This window comes from Eleutherodactylus coqui, chromosome 2 (assembly GCF_035609145.1).
Source record: "Eleutherodactylus coqui strain aEleCoq1 chromosome 2, aEleCoq1.hap1, whole genome shotgun sequence".
Classification (NCBI taxonomy): domain Eukaryota; kingdom Metazoa; phylum Chordata; class Amphibia; order Anura; family Eleutherodactylidae; genus Eleutherodactylus; species Eleutherodactylus coqui.
Window position 1 is genome coordinate 8,072,419 of NC_089838.1, and position 18,879 is coordinate 8,091,297.

Genomic DNA, 18,879 nt, shown 5'->3' on the forward strand with positions numbered 1-18,879 from the left:
TGCATCTACCATTCATATATACAGGGGTGTACTATAATCTGACACCACCGTCTAATATATCATTCGGGGGTATAATCCTATCACAGCACAGATTATGTCTCCACCGGTCCTCCATCACTCGGAGCTTTAGTCGTTATACTCATCAATTGTTGAATTCGGTATTTTTGTTGTATAGTTTTAACGCACACGGGACAGCCATGACCGATCTCAAAGTCTATTATACGAGTAACGGGGACTGTAGAAAATAAAGGGAGTACCTGCGGAGGGCGATTTTGATGAGGGAAATATTAGAAACCCCCCTACCGATCTGTAGTGGACGCGTCCGGTCCCGTAAATTCTCGCGAGAGTTTTTATCCCTTCAGCAAATCAGCGGCGGCCGGAAGGTGACATTGCTCTGCTGCTGTCATGGCGTCGCTGGTGCGGCTCGGGGGAGCGCTGAGGGCTGGAAGTCGTCTGTTTGGTGGGGTAGCGCGGAGGAAAACCGGAGTCCGCAAGTAAGTGATGCCCGGGGGCTGTCTGTGATGAAGAGAGGAGGGTGGGGGGAGTAAATGTTTATAATAGCTGGGTAGGCGCTAAGAATTCTGGGTAGTGATAGAATTAAAGGGGGCCCTCCTATAATGAAACGTTCTGTGTCCTTTTGGCTTTCCATGACTTCTGCTTGCTGTCAGTGAATGGAAACCGGTCCCGCAGTACGGATCTTGTAATATTTGGTGATAACGGGGCATTTTGGGTTACATTTGTAGCGCATTTTTCAGCCGTTTACAAAGTCGTGGTCTATGGCGGATGTGTGCATGAGCGGCTGCTGTCTGGGATATACAGTGGGAGGAGTTTACTGTTCACTGATGGCAAGCGGAGGGGATGTGCAGCGCGGGGGGCGGGGTTGAGGCAGGCCATTCCTGACTGCCCCTGAGCCCCCATGGGGGTGTTCACACGGAGCAGAAATGCGGCAAAATGGGGCCTGCGGTTTTCTTCCATGTGTGTGACACGCCGGCCCGACTGTAGGTCTGCACCTTCTGCTTCTACGAGTCGCCCTTAAAGGGGTTTTGTCACCACAACAAAGGTCTGTAACAGTTGGGTCCGGCGTAAAAGAAATACGGAAATGGCATTTCTGATGCCGGGCTAGAACTGTGTGTCTCCATGGCAACAGACTACAAACTGCAGTCATGTTACTCCTCCTGCCCCCTACACTGCAGGTGGAAGATGAGGCTACACAGTCACTGTAGGCTGTTTCCATGGAGACGCATTGTCCTACATAGGAGCTGTGTGCACAGAGCAGCAGAATGTTTTATGAAGACTTCGCAAAGTTACTTTTTTTATTTATTTTTGTATTGCTGCAATATTCTTACACTTTTTATTCCCCCCCCCCCCCCCCCCCTCCCCTTTTTGCCTTCTAGTTCCGGTGGAGACGTTCACATTGAGCCGCGTTACAGAGAGATGGTGGAAGTGACCAAGCCTCAGACCCGTTTGGCCGAGGCGCTCCAGGGCCTCATGTGGTTCTGGATTCTGTGGCACTTTTGGCACAGTCCCAGCGACGTTCTAGTGAGTGTCCGCTGTTACCTGCAAGAGTTTGTCTCTTCTTGGGGTTAAACGGCCACGTAAAATGTAACTGGGCATGGAGGCTCTAGTACCCTGTTGTACCGCCTCTAGCTTGGATACAAGATGTGATACGGGGAGCATGGAGGCTCTAGTACCCCGTTGTATCACCTCTAGCTTGGATACAAGATGTGATACGGGCGGGCATGGAGGCTCTAGTACCCTGTTGTACCGCCTCTAGCTTGGATACAAGATGTGATACGGGTTGGCATGGAGGCTCTAGTACCCTGTTGTACCGCCTCTAGCTTGGATACAAGATGTGATACAGGTGGGCATGGAGGATCTAGTACCCTGTTGTATCACCTCTAGCTTAGATACAAGATGTGATACGGGGAGCATGGAGGCTCTAGTACCCCGTTGTATCACCTCTAGCTTGGATACAAGATGTGATACGGGCGGGCATGGAGGCTCTAGTACCCTGTTGTACTACCTCTAGCTTAGATACAAGATGTGATACGGGGGGCATGGAGGCTCTAGTACCCTGTTGTATCACCTCTAGCTTGGATACAAGATGTGATACGGGAGGCATGGAGGCTCTAGTACCCTGTTGTACCGCCTCTAGCTTGGATACAAGATGTGATACGGGGAGCATGGAGGCTCTAGTACCCCGTTGTATCACCTCTAGCTTGGATACAAGATGTGATACGGGCGGGCATGGAGGCTCTAGTACCCTGTTGTACCGCCTCTAGCTTGGATACAAGATGTGATACGGGTTGGCATGGAGGCTCTAGTACCCTGTTGTACCGCCTCTAGCTTGGATACAAGATGTGATACAGGTGGGCATGGAGGATCTAGTACCCTGTTGTATCACCTCTAGCTTAGATACAAGATGTGATACGGGGAGCATGGAGGCTCTAGTACCCCGTTGTATCACCTCTAGCTTGGATACAAGATGTGATACGGGCGGGCATGGAGGCTCTAGTACCCTGTTGTACTACCTCTAGCTTAGATACAAGATGTGATACGGGGGGCATGGAGGCTCTAGTACCCTGTTGTATCACCTCTAGCTTGGATACAAGATGTGATACGGGAGGCATGGAGGCTCTAGTACCCTGTTGTACCGCCTCTAGCTTGGATACAAGATGTGATACGGGTTGGCATGGAGGCTCTAGTACCCTGTTGTACCGCCTCTAGCTTGGATACAAGATGTGATACAGGTGGGCATGGAGGCTCCAGTACCCTGTTGTACCGCCTCTAGCTTGGATACAAGATGTGATACGGGAGGCATGGAGGCTCTCGTACCCTGTTGTACCGCCTCTAGCTTGGATACAAGATGTGATACGGGCGGGCATGGAGGCTCTAGTACTCTGTTGTACCGCCTCTAGCTTGGATACAAGATGTGATACGGGAGGCATGGAAGCTCTAGGACCCTGTTGTACCCCCTCTAGCTTGGATACAAGATGTGATACGGAAGGCATGGAGGCTCTAGTACCCTGTTGTACCGCCTCTAGCTTGGATACAAGATGTGATACGGGAGGCATGGAGGCTCTAGTACCCTGTTGTACCGCCTCTAGCTTGGATACAAGATGTGATACGGGTTGGCATGGAGGCTCTAGTACCCTGTTGTACCGCCTCTAGCTTGGATACAAGATGTGATACAGGCAGGCATGGAGGCTCTAGTACCCTGTTGTACCGCCTCTAGCTTGGATACAAGATGTGATACAGGTGGGCATGGAGGATCTAGTACCCTGTTGTATCACCTCTAGCTTAGATACAAGATGTGATACGGGGAGCATGGAGGCTCTAGTACCCCGTTGTATCACCTCTAGCTTGGATACAAGATGTGATACGGGCAGGCATGGAGGCTCTAGTACCCTGTTGTACTACCTCTAGCTTAGATACAAGATGTGATACGGGGGGCATGGAGGCTCTAGTACCCTGTTGTATCACCTCTAGCTTGGATACAAGATGTGATACGGGAGGCATGGAGGCTCTAGTACCCTGTTGTACCGCCTCTAGCTTGGATACAAGATGTGATACGGGTTGGCATGGAGGCTCTAGTACCCTGTTGTACCGCCTCTAGCTTGGATACAAGATGTGATACAGGTGGGCATGGAGGCTCCAGTACCCTGTTGTACCGCCTCTAGCTTGGATACAAGATGTGATACGGGAGGCATGGAGGCTCTCGTACCCTGTTGTACCGCCTCTAGCTTGGATACAAGATGTGATACGAGCGGGCATGGAGGCTTTAGTACCCTGTTGTACCACCTCTAGCTTGGATACAAGATGTGATATGGGGGGCATGGAGGCTCTAGTACCCTGTTGTACCACCTCTAGCTTGGATACAAGATGTGATACGGGCACCCATGGTGGCATGGTATCCTGCGGCATATTGCTCCACATTTGCTGTAACTGAGCCTCTAGATGGTTCTGACTGGGTGTAACGATGGCGCCCCCTGTCTGTGCATAGTTGAGAACAAAACAGTTGGAGCTGCTGGTGTTTGTCAGATGATCAGACACGTGAGTGTTATACATTCTAGTAACTAAGGCTACATTCACACGGGCGAGCGTGATTTCGGGGCGAGAAGCTCGGCCCAATATTGCGCTGCCAGTGTGCGTCTTACACAGGAGGTGGCTTTCTCTTCAAAAAAGCCTCGCATCACGTTTGTGAAATTGCAATCCTCACGTGTTTCGCGCGCCAAAGGATCGCAAGTGTTTCCCATTGATTTCAATACGAAACATCGCACTCGCATGCGAATACCATGCAATGTCTTTAACCCCTTAAGGACACGGCCTATTTTGGGCTTAAGGACGCAGCTTTTTTTTGTTGTTTTTTTTTGCGGCTTTTCTTCTCCATTTTTCAAAAGCCATAACTTTTTTATTTTTCCGCCGCCGCGGCCGTATGAGGGCTTGTTTTTTGCGTGGCGAACTGTAGTGTTTATCGGTGCCACTTTTGGGTACATAAACTATATTGTAAAAATTTTTTTTTTCGTTTTTATGATAGCAGGGAGAGAATGCATCAATTCTGCCATTTATTATAATTTTTTTTTTTTTTTTTTTTACAGCATTAATCACGCAGCATAAATGACACAATCCATTTTTTTTCTGCAGGTCAATACAGTTACAATGATACCAAAATTTTTTTTATTTTTTTTAGGTTTTTCCACTTTTCTGCAATAAACCCTTTTTTGGAAATCTTTTAATTTTTTTTTTTTCTAAATCGCTGCATTGTAAGTCCTATAACTTTTTTTTTTTTTTTTTTTATGTACGGAGCTCTGAGCTTATTTTTTACAAGATGAGCTGTAGTTTTTATTGGTACTATTTTGGGGTACGGCTTTTTTGATTACTTTTATTGTGTTTTTAGGGGGGGCAAAATGTTAAAAATTAGCATTTTGCCTGTTTTTATTTTTTAACGCTTTTTTCCGTGCGCAGTCAAAAGCATAAAAGGTTTTTTTTGTTTGTTTTTTTTTCTTTTACTTTGACATTTTTATTTTGTATTCATTTTTTTAAATTTTTTTTATTACACCATTTGGGACTTACAGCATAGCACTGATGATCGCTGTGATAAGGCATGGCAGGGCTACTGCCCTGCCATTGCCTTATCGCTTATACAGCGATCATAAGCTATGGCACTACAGGGCGCCGCTGTCTGGCGTCCTGTTGCCATGGCAACCGGCCGGGCTCTCGCGATGCTATTGCGAGAGACGGCTGCAGTCACAGAGGGAGACGGCTGGAGTCTACATAGATCGCGGCAGGGAAGGGGTTAACACCGGGGGGGGGGGGGGCATATCTCCGATGCACCCCTGCTGTTGCAGCGGGAGGCTGGCTGTCACTGACAGTCGGCCCCAGCTGCGGGATACCGCGAGATCATAAGTGATCTCACGTTATCCCCAGGATGTAATTTTGTGCCCTGTTGCGGGAAGTACCCCACTGCCAGGACGTAAAATTGCACCATGGAGTAGGAAGGGGTTAAAGGTCCCAATGAGAACAATGGCAGATGCGTTCCGAGTGAACACCAAGCGACTTGAGGGACAAAAATCGCTCATATAAATAACTTAATTTAAATGTAGTTTATATTCAGTTTTGTGCATCTCCCAGCACTCCAAACTGGGGTGAGATTCTCGCTGGTGCGTGTAATTTAACAAACGGGCCAAGCTGTGTAAATATCAGATGGTTGGGTGTCACCGCTTGGATGATTTGTCCTGGATTGACCCATGATGAAGCGCTGTACGGAGCCGGCCTGTGGCGTGCGCGCTGTACGGAGCCGGCCTGTGGCGTGCGCGCTGTACGGAGCCGGCCTGTGGCGTGCGCGCTGTACGGAGCCGGCCTGTGGCGTGCGCGCTGTACGGAGCCGGCCTGTGGCGTGCGCGCTGTACGGAGCCGGCCTGTGGCGTGCGCGCTGTACGGAGCCGGCCTGTGGCGTGCGCGCTGTACGGAGCCGGCCTGTGGCGTGCGCGCTGTACGGAGCCGGCCTGTGGCGTGCGCGCTGTACGGAGCCGGCCTGTGGCGTGCGCGCTGTACGGAGCCGGCCTGTGGCGTGCGCGCTGTACGGAGCCGGCCTGTGGCGTGCGCGCTGTACGGAGCCGGCCTGTGGCGTGCGCGCTGTACGGAGCCGGCCTGTGGCGTGCGCGCTGTACGGAGCCGGCCTGTGGCGTGCGCGCTGTACGGAGCCGGCCTGTGGCGTGCGCGCTGTACGGAGCCGGCCTGTGGCGTGCGCCCTGTACGGAGCCGGCCTGTGGCGTGCGCCCTGTACGGAGCCGGCCTGTGGCGTGCGCCCTGTACGGAGCCGGCCTGTGGCGTGCGCCCTGTACGGAGCCGGCCTGTGGCGTGCGCCCTGTACGGAGCCGGCCTGTGGCCTGCAGCCTTTCTCCTGGACCTGTTCCTGTATGGTCTTTAATCATCTTTAAATAAAACTTGTAGTTTTCCGACTCTTCCGCTGCTGATCTCCTGTGTTTCCTTGGTACATCTTTGGATCCTTGCTATGCAGAGGCTCACCAGCGTTCTACCCCAATTTTGTTATTCGAGATACTGCAGAAAATTCAGATATTACAGCTGAGAATGGGAAACCATGTATTTTGTATGGAGGCCCCCATAATGTTTTTCTCTTCTAGGGTCACTTCCCCTATCCAGACCCCTCAGAGTGGACCGATGAGGAGCTGGGAATACTCGCTGAAGGTGAAGAGTGACGTCCTTTATACAGTAAGAGAATGTTCAGTTCGTAGAAACACGCGGCGCTGCGCTTGTAACTGGCAGCCAGGATCAGAAATAGTAGAGACTATCTGACGCCCCTGGATGCCACAATGCCCACTGATGTGCTGAGTCATCCAGCGCTGGATGCTAGTCGCAGTAGAAGGGAGGAAGCCCCATGACCCCACCGCATCCATATACAGAGGCCATATGGTCAAAGGATGTGTAAAGCCAAGTTTAATAAGGTGGGATAAAGTTAACGGGCCCGACTATATGGTGACATGAAAATGACCTCTGGCCCTGCTAACTATTCCACCCCCTTCCATACACTCCTCCCTTAACCCCTTAGTGACCACCCTATTGTGTTTTTACATCCTGCCGCTGCAGGACGTGTATGGAGGGAGATGGTGCTGCTATCTCCCTCCGTACATCGCAGGTGTCAGCTGTTTATTACAGACCTCTTGTGTCTGGATGGAAGGCACATTTCAGGTTTTATGTATTTAAGTATGCTGACTTCAAAAGTCAAGACGAAAAAAATCTCAAACTGGAACACCTCCGTATTTACAGATGAAAAACGAAAAAATCATATTTGTGTCAAAATGTTTATATTTTTAGTTATTTTGTGCCTAAAATAAAAGAAAACATTTATTTGTTTATTAATTAACCAAATACACGAATCCTAACCATATTATGTGTTTATATTTCTGTATGTGCAAACAGTCATCTACTCATTCGCCGCCTCAGTTTACTCATCTACGAAGGATAGTTAGTCTTTTTTTTGTGTGTGTTGAAGCATGGCAGTGAGTTTTTCCGGTCATTTAGGGCGGTGTTCTGGTTTTTGGAGAATTTAAAAAAAAAATTTTTTCATCTTGGTTTTTGAAATCTGCATACTCTGACCTAAAACCTGAAATGTGCCTTCCATTCAGAGAAAAAAGGTTTCCGACACTACAGGCTAATGTACATATAGACCCAGAAGCATTAATGTCGCTTTAAAGAGCTTCCACACCCCGCTTCTGACTGTAGGGTCTCCATAGTATAAGCTTGAAGCCCCCCTGATTAGCCGGTATCCAGAATCGGAGCCAAAGTGCATTTCCTTATGTCCTGGCATTGGACATTACGGTTGTCTTTCAGCTCTTGGGGGTGACGCTCTGAACAGTTCTAAGAGCCCGGTGTGGCAGCATACTGCAGGCCTAAGCTCTCGCTCACGACCTGAAGGTTGCGAGTTCAATCCCCGCAATGTTCAGGTAGCGTCTCAAGGCTGACTCGGCCTTCCATCCTTCTGAGGTCGGTAAAATGAGCACCCAGCCTGGTGGGGGTAATAAATACATAAATTACCTAAAAGGGATGCAGAATAAGCTGGCACTATACAAATAAGATTTCTTTTCTTTCAGATGACCCCCCCTGGATGTACCTGTATGGTAATGCTGTTCTTTTCCTCTCTGCAGGTGTCTTGGGTCCTCCCTATGATGCGCTTGTCAAGATACTTGTAAATAAACCTGAACTCTATTTATGGATCTTGTGGGTTTTTTCATCTCCATAATAAATTGTTCTGAGATTTGTGAAGTGGACTATTGTCATCTGAACCGGCTTCCCTGGTTCAAAGCTATTGCTGACCTCCTCGGGATCGGTAGGGGGCACTGTGCTAATGAGCTGTGAAGGAGCTTGTGGCTGACTAGATGCCTCGCAGCGCTGTCCGTTCTGCAGTGGCCTGGTATGGTAGTGCAGCTCTCTACCATTAGGGATAAGTAGTAATGTCTGCGCTCCAAGGAGGGATATCATAAATATGCAAAGGTAAAAATAATGTAGTGGTGGACTCGCCTGCTGTGGGGGCTGTAGGATGACCGGTCTCTATACCCATGGTCCAGGTTAGCCTTCAATAGTCGTCACAAGCACAGGATTTTGTCAGATGTTAGATAGCAGGGAGAGCGGCAATGGAAATACCCGGGGTTAGAAGACCTTGGTAACAGAAAATGTAAAAATCGCAAAGTGGAAGAAAAATGTCCTGCTCTGTTAGAAGTGCTTGGAGGAAGAGCTGAAAGACGGGACTTACTTCACAGAGGGGACTTGTATTGTCACCTAATGTATTTATCCAAGGATCTCTCCATGATCTGCTTATACCCAGGACTGCGGCGGTAACAAGAGGACATCCGCTGCGTCTAGAAGAAAGCGGGTTTCATCACCAACACAGAAGGGGGTTCTTTACTGTAAGAGCAGTGAGACTGTGGAACTCTCTGCCTGAGGACGTGGTGATGGCAAAATCCATAGAGGAGTTTAAGAGGGACTAGATGTCTTTCTAGAGCGGTATGATATTACAGGATATAGACATTAGGTGACCAGCGGGGTTGTTGGTTCAGGGATTACTCTGGCTGCCAAATGGAGGCAGGAAGGAACATTTTTACTCCATAGAAGCTAATTGGCTTCCAGGTTTTGTTTTTTTTTGCCTTCTGGACCAGCAAGGGGGAGGTTAAAACAGGCTGGACTAGATGGACATTGTGTTCATTCAGCCTAACATACTATGTTACCACCTGATTTCTCCCCCCCCCCAACCTCGGTTCACAGATTAAAGTCCTCTTTAAAAGTAAGCTCCCTCTTAACTATTTTAAGCTTGATAAAGGGGTCTTCTGTACCCTGAAACGTGTTGCCACGCTACCCTTAGGAATTCCGCCTCCGGCTTCTGCAGCAAATCTAGCCCAGAGCATGCTTTTGAGAATGTGACTTTCTTCCCCCTCCTCTCTTCTCCATTCATGGGGTAGCAATCGATTTTGTGCCGGCTATACAGTCGGCTTCCATTGAAATCAATAGAAGCCGTCCGTCCCACGGCCATTCGGCAACCTTCTCAACTAAGCATGTGGCGGCCAGCACATTTGCAGCAGAAGAGGCTGCGTCACCGTGTAATCCTCTGTACTGCGCATGTGCCGGCTGGTGCTTTTACAGCAGAGGAGAAGACGCCGGACAGGTAAGCTGGGGTCACCGGACGGGCATCGGGTTGAACTCCACCGCATGCGCGGTCCGACCCGCCCGTGTGTAGTCGGCCTTAGGGTACATGCACAGGGGCTAGCGCGATATTGCTCAGAGAGACTCGGACTGATATCACACTCTTAAACTTGTGATTCTGGAGGTGAGCATGATAAATTTTTGCTTTAAGACAAAAAACATCCCGTTGCATCTGTGGACTTTTTTTCACACACGTGAAAATTGCAACTTCTTACAATAGTCTCAGTGGAGCGAGTCCCGGGGCGTTCAAGGGTCATTTTTTTAAAAAAAGATCCCATAGGAAATGATGAGCGATTTCCTTGCTTAGAGCGCATTCACAGGGGCAAAAAAATTGTGCGAGTTTTGTTTGTTGCGAGACGCACAAAATGCGCAGTGGAATGGACTCCATTGTTTTCAATGTGTCTATTTCCATCTGCACTCTTCCTCTCGCAGCGATGCTACACGATGGCGATATCGCAGCATGTTCCATTGCTCTGAGTCCGCAGTAATCTCCACATCACCCTTACATGAGGATGTGATGCGATTGACGTTTGTTACTATTAAAAATACATGCGATTCTCACGCACATGAAACACCCGCGTGTTCAGCAATATGCGTGTTCTCATAAATCCCAGCACACGCAGTGAACAGCGCAACTTTACAAACGCAATATCGTATCAAGTTTACTTCCTGAGAACCCAAAGTGCGTGTGCTTATGTATCTCCGGAAGGGTATCATCACTCCTTACGGAGAGCACGGGCTTAAGCTGTCTGCCCGGCAAACAGCTTGCTGCTGTCATTCTATCCCTGATTGGTAGAGGGGGAAGGGGGGGGGGATTAAAGAGCCCGCAAATAAGCAGGCCAAGGCAGGATGTAAGGTTTAAAGAAAAAGTGCTGGAGTTAGGACAGGAAGTGAAGGAGTTAGAGAGAGGAGTGAGGAGGATGTGAGGGGAGGTGTGCTGCACTGCTGCAGAGGATTAGCGTTGTCCAGAGTAGTAAGCAAGCGTTTACAAGCTCCAAAACATGCGCAGTGTGGACGAGAAAGATTGGGACCCATCTACACAACAATGAGTTGCATGAGCCCTTGTTAAAAGTAAAACCAGGGAAAGTGAAAGAGGCCGACTTCTAAGATAACTTCAACTGCATAGTAATCTTCTGGAAATCAGCCCTCAGATAACCAGGACTGTGGGAATTTTACTAAGTAACCCTTAAATGGAAAGAGCGAGGGCGTTTAAGTTCCAACTGTACTGTGTTAAACTGAAACTTGGAGCAACGTTCTTTTCAATGTAAAGCAATACCTCTGCATTACTGATGAACTGTGCGTGTTGTTTTTGAGCGATACACAAAGCTGAAGTAAACTGTGTACCTCCGGTTTCCAAGCAAAGCTAAAAGGACCCAAGTCATTTTGTTTCTTACTTAACGACTGGCGTCCATTAAGGAAGAAGTACTGGTGTCATGTGACGAAAGCACCGTTGCTAATTGCTACAGTTAGCAAACCCCTTGCTACTGCATGCGACCGAGCCAGTCCTTTGCTGCCATTGTAGGGAGAGATCGCAGAGCTACCTGTGACATCCATCTTGTTTTCCTGTGATCTCCCTCACCTTGCCTCGCCTCCGCTCGGCCACTACAAAACCAAACCGGAATCCATACACAGATGTCTATTTCAGGGTTTTTGCCCCTCATCGGTTTGCAGCAGGATCCTGGCTTGGCTAATGAGAGGCCTTTAATGTGAGTCAGGAGGGGTATCCTCTATACTTAACACCTTAGTTACCAGCCCATAGTGTTTTTACATCCTGCCCAAGTGGGCTTTAATCCTTGAGGACATAAAAACATGCTTCCTGCAGGGTTTAAAGCCACGTGGGCTATGGACGTGACCGCTCCATGCTGTCAATGCACCGAGGTAGCTGACAGCATTGAGCTGTCATCCCGGGCGGTGGGGAGTACTCCCCCCCCCCCCCACCCCACCCCACCCCCCCCCCCCCGGCAAAGACAGCCGAGTGCAGGGAGATATCACCTTGGGCCACTGTATGCGGTTCCTGGTCACATGATCACCATTCTTCTCCATCGGACAACGGTGATCATCGAAGGTTAAAAAGTTTTTAGATTTTTTTTAAACTTCGTTTTATCTCCCCTTACGGAACGTATCCGTGAGTGGAGACGAAACTACATAGCTTAGGTCCCCAGATTCGTTCCCTGACGGGATCTCTATCCGCAGACCTTACCCTGGCTTTAGTGCATGCGCCCGTCAGCATAATGGCAGACACATTCGCAAAAGTCCAGCATTGCCCGGGAAATTCAAAATCCCCCTGCTCCTAGCTACCAAAGATAGCCGAGAGCCTGGAGATGTCACGGGGAGGGGGGTGCGGTATGTGGTTACTGGTCTCGTGATCGCCGATCACGTAAAAGGTTAAAAAAAAGTTGAAGTTTCATCTCCCCTCAGCGATGTGATCGGTTAGAGGAGATGAAGCATCTTGCCGGAGGCCTCCACTTTTGAACCGCAATGCGATTCTCCTCCACGGACCTTTCACGGCTTCTGTGCATGCGCCAGACACATGCGCAGAAACCGGGGAGCCTGGGAAATTTTAAATCTCCTTGCTCCCAGCGACCAACATTCGCAGAGTGCCTGGAGCAGTGACCAGTGGCCTCGTTGTGCGGTCCCCGGTCACATGATAAAAAAGGTAGCGATCTGCCTTAGGCCCCCCAAAAAAGCATGAGAGGAGGAGGGATACCCGATTTTATTTCCCAATGTACCCATCTCGACCAGCCTCCATAATTACCCCTGTCTTTGGACATACCACACAGTTTACATTATTACTTTTATCGAAGATTTGGGGATTGCAAAAAAGTGGGGATGGGGGAGATTATTTTTAGGGAGTCTATTCCCCCCCCCCCCCCACAAGTGTACAGCGGGGCCTGGAATTTATTCAGTTGTGCCCTGAAATCCAATGGGTGTTCCTTCCATTATGGGCCTAACCATGCCTAACGTGCCAGCCGCTCTAACGTGCGTGCAAGCCAGAACTCATAACTAGTCAGCCAGCCGCCCTAAACTGCTTGGCAGCCGCAATCCCCAGCCACCCACCCAGTGTAATCCTGCCTGTGCAGGCACTGGAGGAGGTGAGCTGGGACTATTGTGAATGTTGGCTGCTGTGTTATTTGTACATTAGACTTGTCACTGGGTGTGGGGGTGCTGTCACATAGACTTGTCGTGGGGAATGGGGGTGCTGTCACATAGACTTGGTACCGGGGGTGGGGGTGCTGTCACATAGACTTGTTGCCGGTGTGGGGGTGCTGTCACATAGACTTGTAGCCGGGGAAGAGGGGGGGGGGTGTTGTCACAATAATTTGTTGAGTGGGGTGGGAGGGGGGCTGTGACAGTAATTTATCACACGGTGTAATCCTGCCTGTGCAGGGAGGGAAGGAGGTGTGCTGTGTCTATTGTGTCACACTGTGTGAACGGTGGGTCCTGTGTTATCTATATATAGGTGTCACTGTACTTGTGGGGGGGAGGGGCGGGGGGGTGCTGTCAGTGTACTTGTGTGTGGGCATTGTGGGAGGGGGACACGGGGGGGGCGCACTGTGTGCGGCTGCTGGCTCTATTCAAAGCAGTGAAGGGATTCGCAGAGGTGGAGAGCTATATCGGGCTGTCACTCACAGCCCGATATCGCTCTCCCCATGACAGCGAGCATCTCTATAATGACGCCGGTCCTCCAGTCATGTGACTGGCGTCATCGGGAGTGCCCACGCTGAGAAGGAGAGATACAGCAGTGAATCATGGGAACTACCCAGCGGCGCCATCTTTGAAAAATTCTTCAGGCCGGCTTCATAAGGGGAAGAAAAGGAATAAAAAGGTGAGCAGAGTATGGATTTTTATGCGTAAAACTGTAGTGTGTGATGCTTTTACTCCACAGGGCATTAATGGGGGGGGGGAAAAATTCAGTGTGGGACAACCCCTTTAACCCTTTAATGACATGGCCTATTTTGGCGTTGAGGACCAAGCGATTTTTTTTTTTTGGTATTTTTCCATCTCCATTTTTCAAAAGCCATAACTTTTTTATTTTTCCGTCGACGCGGCCGTATAAGGGCTTGTCTTTTGCGTGGCGAGCTGTAGTTTTTATCGGTGCCACTTTTGGGTACATAGACTATATCGTAAAATTTTTTGGATTGGATCCATCAGGGCAGCTGGAAATAGTCACCCGGCTTGTCGGCGGTGTCCCCAGGAGATCTGGTCCTCCCGGACCAGCCGCCGGCCTTCTGCGCATGCGCGCCAGACGATGACGTCACGCGTGCGCAGAAGCCCGGGAGCCCCCGGCAAATTTCAAATCTCCTGGCTCCCGGCTCCTGAAGGTAGCCGGGAACCAGGAGGTGTTACCGGGGACCGCCGCTATCCAAAAAAAGTTTAAAAAGTTAAAAAAAAGTAAAGTTTCACCTCCCCTCGTGGATCGGATCCATGAGGGAAGGTGTAAAATACTCACCCCCGATCCTCAGCGGTGTCCTGGTCTTCTGGGACCAGAGTCTCCTGCGCATGCGCGCCCGATGATTGACATCGAGCCCCGGGAAATTTAAAATCCCTCTGCTCCTGGCTGCCATGTGTAGCCCAGAGCAGAGGAATATCACTGGAGACATGATCACTGTCATCCAATGGATAGCAGTGATCATGTAAAGTTAAAAAAAAAAAGTGTAAAAAGTTAAAAAAAAAGGTTAAAAAACTTGCGTTTCATCTCCCCCCACGGATCATATCCGTGAGGGAGGATGAAATAACGTATCTAAGAGCCGCGGACCTTACCCCAGCTTCTGCGCATGCGCATGTCGCCAGAATGGCAGGCGCATGCGCAAAAGCTGTGGTAATTTAAAATCTCCCTGCTCCTGGCTACAAAACTTAACCAAGAGCCTGGAGATTTCACGGGGGGCCGCGGTGAGCGGTTCCTGATCACGTGTTCGCCGTTATCCAATGGATAATGGCGTTCACGTAAAAGTAAAAAAAAGGGTGAAGGTTCATCTCCCCTCACCGATGCGGTAATACGCAGATCAATCGCATTGGATTACACAATTCCGCTCACATTAGCAGGTTAGAATTGTGTAATCCACTCGCAGAAAAGAGAACACAGCAGGTTCTATTTTACAGCGGATATCCGCAGCATAGAGCCCATTGTGCTCCATTGTCGTGGATAGACCCGCTGCCCATACGCAACTACATTGTATACGGGCTGCGGGTACCCGCGTCATCGCTAAGCGACGGTGCAGGAAATACAAACAAAAATATATATATATATACTGCGCATGACCGCCTGTGTGAGTACACAGAGCAATATAGATCAGAAGCGGCGCTCCAATGGTGTATAGAAATATATGAGAAAACAGGGTTGGTATAAAAGGCGACACCGCAACTGAGCCGCTCCTACATTTTAGGAAGCGGTCAGTTCGTTGATCCACGTGAGCCTCTCAAGCCAAAATTTAATGAGGTAGAAGTTGGCGGTCCTAGGACATCCCAGAGGGAGAGCAGCAGTGAGCAACTCCAAACAAGTGTGTTTAGGAGGAAAAGATATACGGTCAAAATAAGGAAAAAACTCACTTTTGCGCTCCGTCAAACTTTATCAATATATGTAGGAATCTTACTTGTTGGGGGGTGCCTGGACTCCTGGCACCCCTAACATCCAAGAGAGCAGAAACTCCAATAGAGAGGCGTGTTCCTTGTAGGTCAATTTATTACATATAAAACAGATTAGTGGTGCTGCGACGCGTTTCGGCTTGTACTAAGCCTTTTTCAAGCATAAGGGACAGATGACAAACAGCCTCTATTTATAGTAGACATACACTTAGAAAGGAGAGGAAGGGGAGGGGGGAAGGAGGGGAAACGATCGGCTCTGTCACTCCCCTCCAAAAGACGTGGCTTTCAAATAATTCAAATATTGTGTTAAATATAGTATCTTATCCCTATAATGATGGTGTTCTCTTACTAGTGTTACAAAATGCAGGCAAATCAAACCGTATTAAACGGTGTCCGCATGGTAGCGCGGCGCCGTTCAGTGACGTCCATAAGATCATATAGAACCCAGGGTAAAGAGTCATGACGCCTGAGAAAAGGGGCGTTCCTTAGGACGTGCATATAAACGCTTTGTAACCTTAGTTATGAGTAGGGGGCGTGGTGACATTACGTCACTACTGGGAGGTCGCTTCCAGCGGTACGAACAAAGTCACGTGGTACCGCATAGAGCGTGCCGACGTCCGAACGTGAGGGTGTCACGTCACATGACCGCACAATCAAGATCACGTGAGAAGAAGGGGAAGTCGCTTCCAGCGGTACGAACAAAGTCACGTGGTACCGCATCGAGCGTGCTGACGTCCGAACGTGAGGGTGTCACGTCACATGACCGCACAATCAAGATCACGTGAGAAGAAGGGGAGGGGGGGGGGAGGTATACATGAACTGAAATACATCGGCAGTGTATCATGTGACAATCTATGGTAACCCCATCGGGTCAAACGCACAAAGGAGCCTAAAAAACAAAACGGCATTGTATCATGTGACTACCTAATGGAAGCCCGGTAGGGTCAGGTGCACGAAAAAAAAGGGGGGAAGCCCCAGATGTGCAACCACATCCAAATGTAGATAGACTTTGCATCACATGACTACACAATTCAGATTATACAAGAGGGGGAGGAAGGGGGGGGGGGGGAGAAGGATGGGTACCAAAAGATATTTTATATTCTAATTACACCATGGGTAAAAAATAAACAGATATAACCAAAATATACATACATATGTACATAAAGTATATCAGGATACATTCAATAGTCACTAGTGAGTAAGAATAGAACCATATTGCATAAATTATATACTATACATTATACAGTTAAAATCTGATTACTAATTGAATAAAATATCGTAATCCTATAATAAATACAATAATAAATAAATGTCCTCATAACATTTCCTATAAAAATAACAGAATAACATTTTGGTCCTTAGTACACTTTCTCTAAAGTTTCATTTAAGCCTATAGGGTGTAATGTATTGAATTTATATATATAAAACATCTCTAAAGATGAAAAACTTTTCCTCTCCCCATACCACCCGGCAACAGCTTATTTTTACTTTCTCCCCAAAATACATAAATCACTAAATAACCCACCCGGCAGACCAATTATCTTTGGCATTGGTTCCCTCACTAGCCACCTGTCTCAATATATTGACCATCAATTACAACGAATAGTTCAAAATCTACCAGCGTATTTGAAAGAAACATCCCATCTCTTGACTCTATTGGATTCCATTCAGTGGCAACCCACATACATCTGGGTAACCCTGGATGTATGTGCCCTCTATTCCAATATTCCCCATCAGAAAGGTATACAGGCAGTTGCCCATTTTTTACAACCAGAAACAGTTTATATTGGATGGTCTATCATTTATCCTACGCAATAATTATTTTAAACATGGAAGACAGTACTACATGCAGACCCGAGGCACAGCAATGGGCACAAAGTGTGCCCCTTGCTTTGCCAATCTATACATGGGGGCGTTTGAGGAAACTATCCAAGATCCACATATTCGTTTCTACAGACGATTCATCGACGATGTGATTTTAATATGGGATGGGACAATTGATGAAGTGAATGACTTCATCTACCAACTCAATTCAAATAATTGGAACCTTAAATTTACAGGAACATCCAGTCCCGTTAAAGTTACATTCTTAGATTTAGATATCAGCATCAAGGAGGGTATGATTGAGACCCAAACGCACTTCAAGGAGGTGGATGCTAACAGTCTATTGGACTTTCGGAGCTACCATTTCAAAACATGGAAAATGAATGTCCCATACGGACAACTGAAGAGGATCAGACGTAATTGCACCTCCAGCGTAACTTTCGAGAAACAAGCTAAATTATTATGTGATAGATTTAGAGATAAAAAATATCCAATAACTCTCATTCATGACTCTTACAAGAAAGCTAGGGACGAGGATCGTGTATTGAGAAAGAATAAAACACAATTGGAATCAGAAGAAAAGGGAGTATTACGTTTCATCACAAAATACAATAACAAACACAAAGAACTCAAACAAATTATATCAAAACATTGGAACATACTTAAAGGAGGCAGCAAGTGGGTCTATACACTTCTGTATGGCCATAATAATGCACTTTGTAATGTACATTGTGCATTAATTATGAGCCATACAGAAGTTATAAAAAGTTTTATACTTACCTGCTCCGTTGCTGGCGTCCTCGTCTCCATGGTGCCGACTAATTTTCGCCCTCCGATGGCCAAATTAGCCGCGCTTGCGCAGTCCAGGTCTTCTCATCTTCTCTATGGGGCTCCGTGTAGCTCCGCCCCGTCACGTGCCGATTCCAGCCAATCAGGAGGCTGGAATCGGCAATGGACCGCACAGAAGCCCTGCGGTCCATGAAGACAGAGGATCCCGGCGGCCATCTTCAGCAGGTGAGTATGAAGACACCGGACCGCCGGGATTCAGGTAAGCGCTGTGCGGGTGGTTTTTTTTAACCCCTGCATCGGGGTTGTCTCGCGCCGAACGGGGGGGGGGTTTAAAAAAAAAAAACCCGTTTCGGCGCGGGACATCTCCTTTAAAGCTGACCCCTATTTATTGTCAGAACTCCCACCAAAACCAAACTTGACGTACCGTAAAAATAAAACTTTCGGTAACATCTTAGCACCCTCTTGTCCCCGAACAATGAACTCCAAACCAACTAAAAACACATTTCTTCAAATTTCAGGATCTTATAAGTGTGGAAAAGCCGGATGCAAATGCTGCAATAACATTTGTAACAAAACAAAAGTCGGTAGATCTAGGCCCAACTAACCCACCCCACTTAATTAAACAGTTCTTAACATGTACCGTAGTACGGAAAATATTATATATTTAATTGAATGCCCCTGCTCCCTACGATATATAGGGCGCACTTCAAACACACTACGTTGCAGGCTAAACCAACATCGTTACAACATCAAAAGACAATATTTATTGCACAGTGTTTCCAAACATTTTTCAATACATCATAATGCAGATCCCTCAGGACTATCTATCACTCCACTTGAACAAATCACATCAGGCGAACATTCCAGGTTAATAAGAAAAGAGATGTTTTATATATATAAATTCAATACATTACACCCTATAGGCTTAAATGAAACTTTAGAGAAAGTGTACTAAGGACCAAAATGTTA

General features: G+C 47.9%; 1 protein-coding gene across 1 annotated transcript; it reads left to right on the plus strand.

Moving 5' to 3' along the window:
* The first annotated feature begins 340 nt into the window (after positions 1-340).
* On the plus strand, positions 341-8,226 carry NDUFB2 (NADH:ubiquinone oxidoreductase subunit B2). The gene is made up of 4 exons (XM_066590271.1): positions 341-494; positions 1,395-1,539; positions 6,645-6,732; positions 8,166-8,226. Exons 1-3 carry the CDS (start codon positions 406-408, stop codon positions 6,717-6,719), a joined length of 309 nt encoding a protein of 102 aa, XP_066446368.1. The 5' UTR covers positions 341-405; the 3' UTR covers positions 6,720-6,732; positions 8,166-8,226.
* Positions 8,227-18,879: the final 10,653 nt, after the last annotated feature.

Bases quoted from the DNA above. Each gene is read 5' to 3' on its own strand.
- NDUFB2 (XM_066590271.1), top strand. From the start codon at position 406: ATGGCGTCGCTGGTGCGGCTCGGGGGAGCGCTGAGGGCTGGAAGTCGT. The intron at 495-1,394 runs GTAAGTGATGCC...TTTGCCTTCTAG, and splicing joins AGGAAAACCGGAGTCCGCAA to TTCCGGTGGAGACGTTCACA. The intron at 1,540-6,644 runs GTGAGTGTCCGC...TTTCTCTTCTAG, and splicing joins ACAGTCCCAGCGACGTTCTA to GGTCACTTCCCCTATCCAGA.